Source organism: Oncorhynchus kisutch, unplaced genomic scaffold, assembly GCF_002021735.2.
Source record: "Oncorhynchus kisutch isolate 150728-3 unplaced genomic scaffold, Okis_V2 Okis02a-Okis13b_hom, whole genome shotgun sequence".
In the NCBI taxonomy this organism is placed as follows: domain Eukaryota; kingdom Metazoa; phylum Chordata; class Actinopteri; order Salmoniformes; family Salmonidae; genus Oncorhynchus; species Oncorhynchus kisutch.
Window position 1 is genome coordinate 7647239 of NW_022261979.1, and position 17054 is coordinate 7664292.

The window sequence follows — 17054 nt, forward strand, 5'->3', positions numbered from 1 at the left end:
TCATATATATACAGTACCAGTCATATATATACAGTACCAGTCATATATATATACAGTACCAGTCATATATATATACAGTACCAGTCATATATATACAGTACCAGTCATATATATATACAGTACCAGTCATATATATATACAGTACCAGTCATATATATACAGTACCAGTCATATATATACAGTACCAGTCATATATATACAGTACCAGTCATATATATACAGTACCAGTATCCAGCATATATATACAGTACCAGTCAAACGTTTGGACACACCTACTCATTCAAGGGTTTTTCTTTATTTTTACTATAAGACGGCACACATATAACGTCTGAGAGTTGACAGTGCATGAGGTCAAAGGAATTGTCCTAGAGCTCCGAGACAGGATTGTGTCGAGGTACAGATCTGGGGAAGGGTACCAAAAAGATGTCTGCAGCATAAATGGTCCCCAAGAACACAGTGGCCTCCTTCATTCTTAAGTGGAAGAGGTTTGGAACCACCGAGACTCTTCCTAGAGCTGGCAGCAAGGCCAAACTGAGCAATCGGGGAGAAGGGCCCTGACCAAGAACCAGATGGTCACTCTGACAGAGCTCCAGATTTCCTCTGTGGAGATGGGAGAACCTTCCAGAAGAACAACCTGCAGCACTCCACCAATCAGGACTTTATGGTAGAGTGGCCAGACGGAAGCCACTCCTCAGTAAAAGGCACATGACAGCCCGCTTGGAGTTTGCCAAAAGGCACCTAAAGGACTCTGACCATGAGAAACAAGATTCTCTGGTCTGATGAAACCAAGATTGAACTCTTTGGCCTGATTGCCAAGCGTCACGTCTGGAGGAAACCTGGCACCATCCCTATGGTGAAGCATGGTGGTGACAGCATCATACTGTGGGGATGTTTTTCAGTGGGAGGGACTGGAGACTCATCCAAGATGAACAAAGCAAAGTACAGAGAGATCCTTGATGAAAACCTGCTCCAAAGCACTCAGGACCTCAGACTGGGATTAAGTTTCACCTTCCAACAGGACAAGGACCCTAAGCACACAGCCAAGACAACGCAGGAGTGGTAGCGCAGGAGTGGCTGAATGTCCTTGAGAGTGGCCAAGTCAGAGCCCGAACTTTAACCCGATCGACATCTCTGGAGAGACCTGAAAATAGTTGTGCAGCAACACTCCCCATCCAACCTGACAGAGCTTGAGAGGATCTGCAGAAAAGAAGGGAAAAACTCCCCAAATACAGGTGTGCCAAGCTTGTAGCATCATACCCAAGAAGACTCAAGGCTGTAATCGCTGCCAAAGTTGATTCAACAAAGTACTGAGTATTAATTTATTTTTTTACCCCTTTTTCTCCCAAATATCATGGTATCCAATTGGTAGTTACAGTCTTGTCTCATCGCTGCAACTCCCCTACGGACTCGGAGAGGCGAAGGTCGAGAGCCGTTCATCCTCTGAAACACGACCCAACCAAGCCGCACTGCTTCTTGACACAATGCCCACTTAACCCAGACGCACCAATGTGTCGTAGGAAACGCCGTACAACTGGTGACCGTGTCAGCGTGCACTGCACCCGGCCCGCCACAGGAGTCGCTAGTGCGCGATGGTCAAGGACATCCCTGCTGGCCAAACCCTCCCCTAACCCGGACGACGCTGGCAAACCCTCCCCTAACCCGGACGACGCTGGCCAACCCTCCCCTAACCCGGACGACGCTGGCCAAACCCTCCCCTAACCCGGACGACGCTGGGCCAAACCCTCCCCTAACCCGGACGACGCTGTGCCAAACCCTCCCCTAACCCGGACGATGCTGGGCCAAACCCTCCCTAACCCGGACGACGCTGGGCACATTGCGCGCTGCCCCATGGGTCATCCAGTCACAGCCGGCAGAGACAGAGCCTGGTCTCGAACCCAGAATCTAGTGGCACAGCTAGCACTGTGATGCAGAGCCATAGACCACTGCCCCACTCGGGAGGCCTAGTTGTTTTTGTTTTTAGTACATTTACAAACATTTCTAAAACCTGTTTTTGCTTTGTCATTATGGGGTATTATCGATGAGGAGAAAAATATATATAATTTAATCAATTTTACAATAATGCTGTAACGTAACAAAATGTGGAAAAAGTCAAGGGGTCTGAATACTTCCTGAATGCACTGTATATGAAACTATTACAACTATGTTGCTGTTTGAAAAGAGAAGTATGAATGAAGTACAGAAATTAATGCAGAACAATGTGCAGAAGTGCCAGTGTTTATATAGTATAAACCATTCACCTACATCTGATCTGAGTCATATTGGTTCTGTTATGTGTTTATATAGTATAAACCAGCCACCTACATCTGATTGAGTCAGATTGGTTCTGTTATGTGTTTATATAGTATAAACCAGTCACCTACATCTGATTGAGTCAGATTGGTTCTGTTATGTGTTATATAGTATAAACCAGTCACCTACATCTGATCTGAGTCATATTGGTTCTGTTATGTGTTTGTATAGTATAAACCAGTCACCTACATCTGATCTGAGTCATATTGGTTCTGTAATGTGTTTATATAGTATAAACCAGTCACCTACATCTGATCTGAGTCATATTGGTTCTGTTATGTGTTGTATAGTATAAACCAGTCAGCTACATCTGATCTGAGTCATATTGGTTCTGTTATGTGTTTATATAGTATAAACCAGTCACTACATCTGATCTGAGTCATATTGGTTCTGTTATGTGTTTATATAGTATAAACCAGCCACCTACATCTGATCTGAGTCAGATTGGTTCTGTTATGTGTTTATATAGTATAAACCAGCCACCTACATCTGATCTGAGTCAGATTGGTTCTGTTATGTGTTTATATAGTATAAACCAGCCACCTACATCTGATCTGAGTCAGATCGGTTCTGTAATGTGTTTATATAGTATAAACCAGTCACCTACATCTGATCTGAGTCAGATTGGTTCTGTTATGTGTTTATATAGTATAAACCAGCCACCTACATCTGATCTGAGTCAGATCGGTTCTGTTATGTGTTTATATAGTATAAACCAGCCACCTACATCTGATCTGAGTCATATTGGTTCTGTTATGTCTTTATATAGTATAAACCAGTCAGCTACATCTGATCAGAGTCATATTGGTTCTGTTATGTGTTGCATAGTAGTCACTTGGCCTGAGATATGGCTGTAGACTCCTATAGACTCTAACAACCTGAGGACTCATGTCTCACTAGTCTTCTGCTGTCGTAACAATGCTATCCTGAACCTAGTAGCCTGTTAAGCTGTAAACCTGTGTTCTGTATCAGCCTTCTAGTGGTGTTGTTGTCCTGTGTCTGTGTGACAGGAAGCTGATGAAGAAGCTGAGTATGGAGCCTCCGGAGAGGATCACCAGCCTACAGACTCTATGGGACAACCACAAAGTAGCAGAACCAGGACCGTGTGGTGAATACAATACCTTATTGTGTTGTGTGTGTGTGTGTGTGTGTGTGTGTGTGTGTGTGTGTGTGCGCCCGCATATCACTACATTGACCCTCCCTCTTCCTATATCTGTGTTCTGTTGCGTCTGGATGTGGATGTGTATCACTACATTGACTGTCCGCTCTCTCTCTCTCTCTCTGTCTCTGTCTCTCTGTCTCTCTGTCTCTGTCTCTGTCTCTGTCTCTCTCTCTCTGTCTCTGTCTCTCTGTCTCTCTCTCTCTGTCTCTCTGTCTCTGTCTCTGTCTCTGTCTCTCTGTCTCTCTCTCTCTGTCTCTCTCTCTCTGTCTCCCTCTCTCTGTCTCTCTGTCTGTCTCTGTCTCGCTCTCTCTGTCTCTCTGTCTGTCTCTGACTCTGTCTCTCTCTCTGTCTCTCTCTCTCTCTGTCTCTCTGTCTGACTCTGTCTCTCTCTCTCTCTCTCTCTCTCTCTCTCTCTCTCTCTGTCTCTCTGTCTCTCTCTCTCTGTCTCTCTCTCTATATATATATATATATCTGTCTCTCTCTCGGTCTCTGTCTCTCTCTCCTCTCTCTCTCTCTCTGTCTCTCTCTCTCTCTCTCTGTCTCTCTCTCTCTCTCTCTCTCTGTCTCTCTGTCTCTCTCTCTCTCTCTGTCTCTCTCTCTCTCTCTCTCTCTGTCTCTCTGTCTCTCTCTCGGTCTCTCTTCTCTGTCTCTCGTCTCTCTCTCTGTCTCTCTCTCTGTCTCTCTCTCTGTCTCTCTCTCTCTCTCTCTCTCTGTCTCTCTCTCTCTCTGTCTCTCTCTCTCTATATATATATACAGTGCCTTGCGAAAGTATTCGGCCCCCTTGAACTTTGCGACCTTTTGCCACATTTCAGGCTTCAAACATAAAGATATAAAACTGTATTTTTTTGTGAAGAATCAACAACAAGTGGGACACAATCATGAAGTGGAACGACATTTATTGGATATTTCAAACTTTTTTAACAAATCAAAAACGGAAAAATTGGGCGTGCAAAATTATTCAGCCCCTTTACTTTCAGTGCAGCAAACTCTCTCCAGAAGTTCAGTGAGGATCTCTGAATGATCCAATGTTGACCTAAATGACTAATGATGATAAATACAATCCACCTGTGTGTAATCAAGTCTCCGTATAAATGCACCTGCACTGTGATAGTCTCAGAGGTCCGTTAAAAGCGCAGAGAGCATCATGAAGAACAAGGGAACACACCAGGCAGGTCCGAGATACTGTTGTGAAGAAGTTTAAAGCCGGATTTGGATACAAAAAGATTTCCCAAGCTTTAAACATCCCAAGGAGCACTGTGCAAGCGATAATATTGAAATGGAAGGAGTATCAGACCACTGCAAATCTACCAAGACCTGGCCGTCCCTCTAAACGTTCAGCTCATACAAGGAGAAGACTGATCAGAGATGCAGCCAAGAGGCCCATGATCACTCTGGATGAACTGCAGAGATCTACAGCTGAGGTGGGAGACTCTGTCCATAGGACAACAATCAGTCGTATATTGCACAAATCTGGCCTTTATGGAAGAGTGGCAAGAACAAAGCCATTTCTTAAAGGTATCCATAAAAAGTGTTGTTTAAAGTTTGCCACAAGCCACCTGGGAGACACACCAAACATGTGGAAGAAGGTGCTCTGGTCAGATGAAACCAAAATTGAACTTTTTGGCAACAATGCAAAACGTTATGTTTGGCGTAAAAGCAACACAGCTCATCACCCTGAACACACCATCCCCACTGGCAAACATGGTGGTGGCAGCATCATGGTTTGGGCCTGCTTTTCTTCAGCAGGGACAGGGAAGATGGTTAAAATTGATGGGAAGATGGATGGAGCCAAATACAGGACCATTCTGGAAGAAAACCTGATGGAGTCTGCAAAAGACCTGAGACTGGGACGGAGATTTGTCTTCCAACAAGACAATGATCCAAAACATAAAGCAAAATCTACAATGGAATGGTTCAAAAATAAACATATCCAGGTGTTAGAATGGCCAAGTCAAAGTCCAGACCTGAATCCAATCGAGAATCTGTGGAAAGAACTGAAAACTGCTGTTCACAAATGCTCTCCATCCAACCTCACTGAGCTCGAGCTGTTTTGCAAGGAGGAATGGGAAAAAATGTCAGTCTCTCGATGTGCAAAACTGATAGAGACATACCCCAAGCGACTTACAGCTGTAATCGCAGCAAAAGGTGGCGCTACAAAGTATTAACTTAAGGGGGCTGAATAATTTTGCACGGCCAATTTTTCAGTTTTTGATTTGTTAAAAAAGTTTGAAATATCCAATTGTCCCACTTGTTGTTGATTCTTCACAAACAAATACAGTTTTATATCTTTATGTTTGAAGCCTGAAATGTGGCAAAAGGTCGCAAAGTTCAAGGGGGGCCGAATACTTTCGCAAGGCACTGTATATATATCTCTGTCTCTGTCTCTGTCTCTCTCTGTCTCTGTCTCTGTCTCTGTCTCTGTCTCTGTCTCTCTCTCTCTCTCTCTCTCTCCCTCTCTCTCTCTCTCTGTCTCTCGGTCTCTCTCTCTCTGTCTCTCTGTCTCTCTCTCTCTCTCTGTCTCTCTCTCTCTCTCTCTCTCTCTGTCTCTCTCTCTGTCTCTCTCTGTCTCTCTCTATATATATATATATCAATTCAATTCAATTCAAGGGCTTTATTGGCATGGGAAACATGTGTTAACATTGCCAAAGCAAGTGAGGTAGATAATATACAAAGTGAATATATAAAGGGAAATAAACAATAAAAATTAACAGTAAACATTACACATACAGAAGTTTCAAAACAATAAAGACATTACAAATGTCATAATATATATATATACAGTGTTTTAACAATGTACAAATGGTAAAGGACACAAGATAAAATAAATAAGCATAGATATGGGTTGTATTTACAATGGTGTGTGTTCTTCACTGGTTGCCCTTTTCTCGTGGCAACAGGTCACAAATCTTGCTGCTGTGATGGAACACTGTGGAATTTCACCCAGTAGATATGGGAGTTTATCAAAATTGGATTTGTTTTCGAATTCTTTGTGGATCTGTGTAATCTGAGGGAAATATGTCTCTGGGCAGGAGGTTAGGAAGTGCAGCTCAGTTTCCACCTCATTTTGTGGGCAGTGAGCACATAGCCTGTCTTCTCTTGAGAGCCATGTCTGCCTACGGCGGCCTTTCTCAATAGCAAGGCTATGCTCACTGAGTCTGTACATAGTAATAGGCATATATCTCTCTCTCCCCTCTCCAGGTGGTTTCTCTCAGATGTACAGATGTGTGTGTGACTGGCTGGGTCTGCCCTACAGAGAGGAAGTTCAATGGGTCAGTATCCTCTTGGCTAACTAATAATTATTTATGACTAAATTTATTATTATTATCAGGTGTGTTTTAACATTTCCTTACATCTGGGGAATGACACGAGGTTTGTGTTCATGTCCATGTTGTCTTGTCGGTTCAATAGAACATGTAGCCTAGGTACTGTAGGTTCTAGAATCACTATGACAGTGGTGACACACCTACTCTAACAGTCATTTCCTGTCTAATCAAATCAGAGTTTATTGGTAGCGAACACAGATTTGTAAATGTTATTCTTCTGTTTCCAGCTCCAACAGTGCAGTAATATCCAGTACACATCTATCACACTTAGCAGGATGTAGACACACCGTTTGCTGCATAAAATGTGCTTAGAAATCATTTGTTAATTCTTCATCTTGAAGTGCTCGATTCCATTTAACGTAGCTATTTGATTACTATGACAGTGGTGAGAAGGAAGCTCACAGTCTGTTTCCTGTCACGTCTTCTAGGACGTAGACACCATCTATCTGACTCAAGACACACGGGATCTCAGCCTTCAGGACTTCAGTCATCTGGAGAATAGGTGAGTCACTAGGTTCAAGACACACGGGATCTCAGCCTGCAGGACTTCAGTCATCTGGAGAATAGGTGAGTCACTAGGTTCAAGACACACGGGATCTCAGCCTGCAGGACTTCAGTCATCTGGAGAATAGGTGAGTCACTAGGTTCAAGACACACGGGATCTCAGCCTGCAGGACTTCAGTCATCTGGAGAATAGGTGAGTCACTAGGTTCAAGACACACGGGATCTCAGCCTGCAGGACTTCAGTCATCTGGAGAATAGGTGAGTCACTAGGTTCAAGACACACGGGATCTCAGCCTGCAGGACTTCAGTCATCTGGAGAATAGGTGAGTCACTAGGTTGTATCTCATGCACTGTAGTACTCTATCATGGCAGCTACTGAACAGTAATACAGTAATACACTTTGTCATGTTTTCTAACATTAATGTTAAAGGGGACAAAGCAATAGCAAAGCGTTGTCCCACTACTGTTTGTGTAAAAAGCTGAGGGATGTGGCTAAAGTAACCAGTCTCAGATGAATAGACAGGGCTCTGGGTGGAAGGACTGACCATCCAGGATATACAGTCGTGGCCAAATGTTTTGACAATGACACAAATATGAAGTCTGCTGCCTCAGTTTGTATGATGGCAATTTGCATATACTCCAGAATGTTATGAAGAGTGATCCGATGAATTGCATTTAATTGCAAAGTTCCTGTTTGCCATACAAATTAACTGAATCCCCCCAAAAACATTTCCACTGCATTTCTGCCCTGCCACAAAAGGACCAGCTGACATCATGTCAGTGATTCTCTCGTTAACACAGGTGTGAGTGTTGACGAGGACAAGGCTGGCGATCACTCTGTCATGCTGATTGAGTTCGAATAACAGACTGGAAGCTTCAAAAGGAGGGTGGTGCTTGGAATCATTGTTCTTCCTCTGTCAACCATGGTTACCTGCATGGAAACACGTGCCGTCATCATTGCTTTGCACAAAAAGAGCTTCACAGGCAAGGATATTGCTGCCAGTAAGATTGCACCTAAATCAACCATTTATCGGATCATCGAGAACTTCAAGGAGAGCGGTTGAATTGTTGTGAAGAAGGCTTCAGGGCGCCCAAGAAAGTCCAGCAAGCGCCAGGACCGTCTCCTGAAGTTGATTCAGCTGCGGGATCGGGGCACCACCAGTACAGAGCTTGCTCAGGAATGGCGGCAGGCAGGTGTGAGTGCATTTGTACGCACAGTGAGGCGAAGACTTTTGGAGGATGGCCAGGTGTCAAGAAGGGCAGCAAAGAAGCCACTTCTCTCCAGGAAAAACATCAGGGACAGACTGATATTCTGCAAAAGGTACAGGGATTAGACTGCTGAGGACTGGGGTAAAGTCATTTTCTCTGATGAATCCCCTTTCCCATTGTTTGGGGCATCCGGAAAAAAGCTTGTCCGGAGAAGACAAGGTGAGCGCTACCATCAGTCCTGTGTCATGCCAACAGTAAAGCATCCGGAGACCATTCATGTGTGGGATTGCTTCTCAGCCAAGGGAGTGGGCTCACTCACACTTTTGCCTAAGAACAAAGCCATGAATAAAGAATGGTACCAACACATCCTCAGAGAGCAACTTCTCCCAACCATCGAGGAACAGTTTGGTGGTGAACAATGCCTTTTCCAGCATGATGGAGCACTTTGCCAGAAGGAAAACGTGATAACTAAGTGGCTCGGGAACAAAACATCGATATTTTGGGTCCATGGACAGGAAACTCCTCAGACCTTAATCCCATTGAGAATTTGTGGTCAATCCTCAAGAGGCGGGTGGACAAACAAAAACCCACACATTCTGACAAACTCCAAGTATTGATTATGCATGAATGGGCTGCCATCAGTCAGGATGTGGCCCTGAAGTTAATTGACAGCATGCCAGGGAGGATTCCAGAGGTCTTGAAAAAGAAGGTTCAACACTGCAAATATTGACTCTTTGCATCAACTTCATGTAATTGTCAATAAAAGCCTTTGACACTTATGAAATGCTTGTAATTATACTTCAGTATCCATAGTAACATCTGACACAAATATCTAAAGACACTGAAGCAGGAAACTTTGTGGAAATTAACATTTGTGTCATTCTCAAAACTTTTAGCCACGACTGTTTGCATTAACTTTGTTGACAAACAATCGAGTTATAAACACAGTTCTATTTTAAGTTGTGATGGGTACGACAGTTGATGGGGCATTTATAAATTATATTCTTCAAGAACCAATGGGTACATATCATTCATATATAAGTCTAAAAATGTATGTAGCAACTGCATCTTGTCCCTTTTAAATGTGTAACGTTTCACTTTGTAATTCAATTCTGTAATTTAAATTCTTAAATGCTGTAAATTTCATATTATAATGGTTGATTATTTGAAATGTAAAAAAATAAATATGCATTGACATTGTCTTTAACCTCCTGATATGGGTTTACTGAACCAGCCTTCATCCATTCTCCCAAGGTGTTTAAATCCCAAGGTGATTGATATTGTCTCTGTGTCCCTGGCAGGGATCTAGTGGCTATAATAGCAGTGTTGGAGTACAACCAATGGTTCACAAAGCTCTCCACAAAGGATTGTAAACTGGTGAGTTAAACTGAGCCTTCGTACCCCCACTCTGTCTGCCTCTGTCTCCTCCCTTTCCTCATCTCTCTGTCTGTCTCTCTTTCTGTCTGCCTCTGTCTGTCACTCAGTCTGCCTCTCGCTCTCTCTCTCTCTCTCTCTCTGTCTCTCTCTCTGTCTGTCTCTCTGTCTGTCTCTGTCTCGCTGTCTGTCTGTCTCTCTGTCTGTCTCTGTGTCTGTCTCGCTGTCTCTCTGCCTGTCTCTCTGCCTGTCTCTCTGTCCGTCTCGCTGTCCGTCTCTCTGTCTGTCTCTCTGTCTGTCTCTCTGTCTGTCTCTCTGTCTGTATCTCTGTCTGCATCTCTGTCTGTCTCTCTGTCTGTCTCTGTGTCTGTCTCTCTGTCTGTCTTTCTCGCTGTCTGTCTCTCTCTCTGTCTCGCTGTCTGTCTCTCTGTCTGTCTCTCTGTCTATATCTCTGCCTGTCTCTCTGTCTGTCTCTCTGTCTGTCTCTCTGCCTGTCTCTCCCCCACAGCAGAACAGTCAGGTGTTTCCCTGTGATAAGACTCTTCATTCCACAAAGAACAGTGGGTATCAGTTACACAGTGTCAGTCCAGCCAAGTATCTCAGACACAACCTGAACATCCTTTCCCCCTAGTCTTGTCAACTATTACTCAGTTCCATCATGGAGGACATACACACACACACACATACACACACACACACACACACACATATACACACACACACACACACAAAGCAGACCAAAAGGTTTTGTGGGGGTAATTAGACTCTGAATGTTAATGTCCTTGTATTGACTATGGAGTATGAGATTTATGTTGATTTATTTTCCCTTTTGTACTTTAACTATTTGTACATCATTACGACACTGTATATAGACATAATATGACATTTGAAATGTCTCTATTCCTTTGGAACTTTAGTGATTGTAATGTTTACTGTTCATTTTTTATAGTTTTTCACTTTTGTTTATTGTCTATTTCACTTTCTGTGACAATGTAAATTAAAGCCCCTTAAATTGAATTGAAATTGAGAGAGAGACAAAGAGGTGTAGAGAGAGACACACAGAGAGAGAGAGAGAGAGATTTAGAGAGAGAGAGATAAAGAAAGAGAGAGTGGTGAGCCCCTCAGCCCGGTAGCTTTGTTTGAGAGCTAAGTTGCCATAGAAACCAGCGCAGGGTCTTTTGGGATACTAAAGCTCCTGTTTTGACTGGTATGTGATGTGATGCATGTGTCTGCTAGTCTGTGACAGGAAAGTATTCCTCGGACTCCTCTGGTCTTAATGGCCGTGTGGGTTGGAAGGTTGGGAATTAGATTTCTCTGCATTCAGAAATACTTTAGCATTAAGGAGTTAGATTGGGGGTAAGACTGGGGGTGGACTAGTGTCCTGTCCAGGGGGTGTCCTGTCCAGGAGGTGTCCTGGTACATCAAGCTGTCTCACTACAGAAACAGGAGATAGACTAGTGTCCTGTCCAGGGGGTGTCCTGGTACATCAAGCTGTCTCACTACAGAAACAGGAGATAGACTAGTGTCCTGTCCAGGGGGTGTCCTGGTACATCAAGCTGCTACAGAAACAGGAGATAGACTAGTGTCCTGTCCAGGGGGTGTCCTGTCCAGGGGGTGTCCTGGTACATCAAGCTGCTACAGAAACAGGAGATAGACTAGTGTCCTGTCCAGGGGGTGTCCTGGTACATCAAGCTGTCTCACTACAGAAACAGGAGATAGACTAGTGTCCTGTCCAGGGGGTGTACTGGTACATCAAGCTGTCTCACTACAGAAACAGGAGATAGACTAGTGTCCTGTCCAGGGGGTGTCCTGGTACATCAATCTGCTACAGAAACAGGAGATAGACTAGTGTCCTGTCCAGGGGGTGTCCTGGTACATCAAGCTGTCTCACTACAGAAACAGGAGATAGACTAGTGTCCTGTCCAGGGGGTGTACTGGTACATCAAGCTGTCTCACTACAGAAACAGGAGATAGACTAGTGTCCTGTCCAGGGGGTGTCCTGGTACATCAAGCTGTCTCACTACAGAAACAGGAGATAGACTAGTGTCCTGTCCAGGGGGTGTCCTGGTACATCAAGCTGTCTCACTACAGAAACAGGAGATAGACTAGTGTCCTGTCCAGGGGGTGTACTGGTACATCAAGCTGTCTCACTACAGAAACAGGAGATAGACTAGTGTCCTGTCCAGGGGGTGTCCTGGTACATCAAGCTGCTACAGAAACAGGAGATAGACTAGTGTCCTGTCCAGGGGGTGTCCTGGTACATCAAGCTGTCTCACTACAGAAACAGGAGATAGACTAGTGTCCTGTCCAGGGGGTGTCCTGGTACATCAAGCTGTCTCACTACAGAAACAGGAGATAGACTAGTGTCCTGTCCAGGGGGTGTCCTGGTACATCAAGCTGCTACAGAAACAGGAGATAGACTAGTGTCCTGTCCAGGGGGTGTCCTGGTACATCAAGCTGTCTCACTACAGAAACAGGAGATAGACTAGTGTCCTGTCCAGGGGGTGTCCTGGTACATCAAGCTGTCTCACTACAGAAACAGGAGATAGACTAGTGTCCTGTCCAGGGGGTGTCCTGGTACATCAAGCTGCTACAGAAACAGGAGATAGACTAGTGTCCTGTCCAGGGGGTGTCCTGGTACATCAAGCTGTCTCACTACAGAAACAGGAGATAGACTAGTGTCCTGTCCAGGGGGTGTCCTGGTACATCAAGCTGCTACAGAAACAGGAGATAGACTAGTGTCCTGTCCAGGGGGTGTCCTGGTACATCAAGCTGCTACAGAAACAGGAGATAGACTAGTGTCCTGTCCAGGGGGTGTCCTGGTACATCAAGCTGTCTCACTACAGAAACAGGAGATAGACTAGTGTCCTGTCCAGGGGGTGTACTGGTACATCAAGCTGTCTCACTACAGAAACAGGAGATAGACTAGTGTCCTGTCCAGGGGGTGTCCTGGTACATCAAGCTGCTACAGAAACAGGAGATAGACTAGTGTCCTGTCCAGGGGGTGTACTGGTACATCAAGCTGTCTCACTACAGAAACAGGAGATAGACTAGTGTCCTGTCCAGGGGGTGTCCTGGTACATCAAGCTGCTACAGAAACAGGAGATAGACTAGTGTCCTGTCCAGGGGGTGTCCTGGTACATCAAGCTGTCTCACTACAGAAACAGGAGATAGACTAGTGTCCTGTCCAGGGGGTGTACTGGTACATCAAGCTGTCTCACTACAGAAACAGGAGATAGACTAGTGTCCTGTCCAGGGGGTGTCCTGGTACATCAAGCTGTCTCACTACAGAAACAGGAGATAGACTAGTGTCCTGTCCAGGGGGTGTCCTGGTACATCAAGCTGTCTCACTACAGAAACAGGAGATAGACTAGTGTCCTGTCCAGGGGGTGTACTGGTACATCAAGCTGTCTCACTACAGAAACAGGAGATAGACTAGTGTCCTGTCCAGGGGGTGTCCTGGTACATCAAGCTGCTACAGAAACAGGAGATAGACTAGTGTCCTGTCCAGGGGGTGTCCTGGTACATCAAGCTGTCTCACTACAGAAACAGGAGATAGACTAGTGTCCTGTCCAGGGGGTGTCCTGGTACATCAAGCTGTCTCACTACAGAAACAGGAGATAGACTAGTGTCCTGTCCAGGGGGTGTCCTGGTACATCAAGCTGCTACAGAAACAGGAGATAGACTAGTGTCCTGTCCAGGGGGTGTCCTGGTACATCAAGCTGTCTCACTACAGAAACAGGAGATAGACTAGTGTCCTGTCCAGGGGGTGTCCTGGTACATCAAGCTGTCTCACTACAGAAACAGGAGATAGACTAGTGTCCTGTCCAGGGGGTGTCCTGGTACATCAAGCTGCTACAGAAACAGGAGATAGACTAGTGTCCTGTCCAGGGGGTGTCCTGGTACATCAAGCTGTCTCACTACAGAAACAGGAGATAGACTAGTGTCCTGTCCAGGGGGTGTCCTGGTACATCAAGCTGCTACAGAAACAGGAGATAGACTAGTGTCCTGTCCAGGGGGTGTCCTGGTACATCAAGCTGCTACAGAAACAGGAGATAGACTAGTGTCCTGTCCAGGGGGTGTCCTGGTACATCAAGCTGTCTCACTACAGAAACAGGAGATAGACTAGTGTCCTGTCCAGGGGGTGTACTGGTACATCAAGCTGTCTCACTACAGAAACAGGAGATAGACTAGTGTCCTGTCCAGGGGGTGTCCTGGTACATCAAGCTGCTACAGAAACAGGAGATAGACTAGTGTCCTGTCCAGGGGGTGTACTGGTACATCAAGCTGTCTCACTACAGAAACAGGAGATAGACTAGTGTCCTGTCCAGGGGGTGTCCTGGTACATCAAGCTGCTACAGAAACAGGAGATAGACTAGTGTCCTGTCCAGGGGGTGTCCTGGTACATCAAGCTGTCTCACTACAGAAACAGGAGATAGACTAGTGTCCTGTCCAGGGGGTGTACTGGTACATCAAGCTGTCTCACTACAGAAACAGGAGATAGACTAGTGTCCTGTCCAGGGGGTGTCCTGGTACATCAAGCTGTCTCACTACAGAAACAGGAGATAGACTAGTGTCCTGTCCAGGGGGTGTCCTGGTACATCAAGCTGTCTCACTACAGAAACAGGAGATAGACTAGTGTCCTGTCCAGGGGGTGTCCTGGTACATCAAGCTGTCTCACTACAGAAACAGGAGATAGACTAGTGTCCTGTCCAGGGGGTGTCCTGGTACATCAAGCTGCTACAGAAACAGGAGATAGACTAGTGTCCTGTCCAGGGGGTGTCCTGGTACATCAAGCTGTCTCACTACAGAAACAGGAGATAGACTAGTGTCCTGTCCAGGGGGTGTACTGGTACATCAGGCTGTCTCACTACAGAAACAGGAGATAGACTAGTGTCCTGTCCAGGGGGTGTCCTGGTACATCAAGCTGCTACAGAAACAGGAGATAGACTAGTGTCCTGTCCAGGGGGTGTCCTGGTACATCAAGCTGTCTCACTACAGAAACAGGAGATAGACTAGTGTCCTGTCCAGGGGGTGTCCTGGTACATCAAGCTGCCTCACGACAGAAACAGGAGCTAGACTAGTGTCCTGTCCAGGAGGTGTCCTGGTACATCAAGCTGTCTCACTACAGAAACAGGAGATAGACTAGTGTCCTGTCCAGGAGGTGTACTGATACATCAAGCTGCTCACACAGCCTGATCCCAGACCTGCTAGTTTGTGCTGTCTTCTCCTGTGGTCGTCGTTACACAGAAGATGGCAAGACAGTAGAACCAGATCTGGGACCAGGCTGTGGATGGAGGTGATAGTGGGAGACCTTGCCGCTGCCGGTGTGGTAGACAATTCTTCTGGCGGCTTTACATGGAAACCAATGGAGGCGGCAGGGTTTTCCCTCACTGTACTGTATGTTAACATCCCTCATTGTACTGTGTGTTAGCATCCCTCATTGTACTATGTGTTAGCATCCCTCACTGTACTGTGTGTTAGCAACCCTCACTGTACTGTGTGTTAACATCCCTCACTGTACTGTGTGTTAGCATCCCTCATTGTGCTGTGTGTTAGCATCCCTCACTGTACTGTGTGTTAACATCCCTCACTGTACTGTGTGTTAGCATTCCTCATTGTACTGTGTGTTAGCATCCCTCACTGTACTGTGTGTTAACATCCATCATTGTACTGTGTGTTAGCATCCCTCATTGTACTGTGTGTTAGCATCCCTCACTGTACTGTGTGTTAGCATCCCTCATTGTACTGTGTGTTAGCATCCCTCACTGTACTGTGTGTTAGCATCCCTCACTGTACTGTGTGTCAGCATCCCTCACTGTACTGTGTGTTAACATTCCTCACTGTACTGTGTGTTAGCATCCCTCACTTGTCTCTCTCTCTGTCTCTCTCTCTCTCTCTCTCTCTCTCTCTCTGTCTCTCTCTCCCTCCTTCTCTCTCTCCTTCTCTCTCTCTCTCCTTCTCTCTCTCTCCTTCTCTCTCTCTCTCTCCTCTCTCTCTCTCTCTCTCTCTCTCTCCGTCTCTCTCTCTCTCCGTCTCTCTCTCTCTCCGTCTCTCTCTCTCTCTCTCTCTCTCTCTCTCTCTCTCTCTCTCTCTCTCTCTCTCCTCTCTCTCTTCTCTCCTTCTCTCTCTCTCTCTCTCTCTCTCTCTCTCTCTCTCTCTCTCCTTCTCTCTCTCTCTCTCTCTCTCTCCTTCTCTCTCTCTCTCTCTCTCTCTCTCTCCTTCTCTCTCTCTCTCCTTCTCTCTCTCTCTCTCTCTCTCTCTCCTTCTCTCTCTCTCTCCGTCTCTCTTTCTCTCCGTCTCTCTCCCTCTCCTCTCTCTCTCTCTTTCTCTCTCTCTCTCTCCTTCTCTCTCTCTCTCCTTCTCTCTCTCTCTCTCTCTCTCTCTCCTTCTCTCTCTCTTTCTCTCCGTCTCTCTTTCTCTCCGTCTCTCTCCCTCTCCTCTCTCTCTCTCCTTCTCTCTCTCTCTCTCTCTCTCTCAGTCCTAGGGAACAACAGTCCTCTGTGCCATTCCGTTTCTCTCTGCCCCTGAAAAGAGAACCATCCTGCCTCACACAATCCCTCTTTGTCTGTCATAATTAGCATGGCTGGCCACCAGAAATGTCTCTCGTATACATGCAATGTCACTTAGTTGTACTAACTCTGGTGTACTGTTATTCTGATCACTGTTTGTCATATGAATGTAAACAGATAAAGAGACTATTAACCTCCCTCTGCTCTGCATAGCTGAACTGAAGGGATTTATTTGATTTGATTCACTTGATTCCCTCAGAGAATGGGTGGGCAGAGAGGAATCAACAGGCTCTGAACTGAGGGGATATATTTGATTTGATTCACTTGATTCCCTCAGAGAATGGGTGGGCAGAGAGGAGTCAACAGGCCCTGAACTGAAGGGATATATTTGATTTGATTCATTTGATTCCCTCAGAGAATGGGTGGGCAGAGAGGAATCAACAGGCCCTGAACTGAAGGGATATATTTGTTTTGATTCATTTGATTCCCTCAGAGAATGGGTGGGCAGAGAGGAATCAACAGGCCTCACAGAAAGCAGAGAACTGGGTCAGGAGCTCTGTTTTGCAGCAGTGTAGAAGTCGGTTGCTCTCATTGAATTTTTTATCAATCCTTTCGTCTCCCGCCTCCCTTTTTACAGACCACCCCGTGGTCTCTCTTCTC

The 17054-nt window shown here is 45.7% G+C and overlaps 1 protein-coding gene across 2 annotated transcripts in view; it reads left to right on the forward strand.

The window, feature by feature from the left end:
- Positions 1–17054, forward strand: part of LOC109885452 (F-actin-uncapping protein LRRC16A) — a 219611-nt gene that overhangs the window by 82897 nt on the left and 119660 nt on the right. The window contains exons 1-4 of one of the 2 annotated variants that reach the window (XM_031811858.1): positions 3150–3418; positions 6671–6741; positions 7224–7297; positions 9810–9885. In XM_031811858.1, the coding sequence (XP_031667718.1) occupies positions 3328–3418; positions 6671–6741; positions 7224–7297; positions 9810–9885 (312 nt within the window). In that variant the 5' untranslated portion in view covers positions 3150–3327. Of the gene's footprint in view, positions 1–3149; positions 3419–6670; positions 6742–7223; positions 7298–9809; positions 9886–17054 lie in introns of those variants that run through there. The other variant, XM_031811859.1, reaches the window with a different exon arrangement.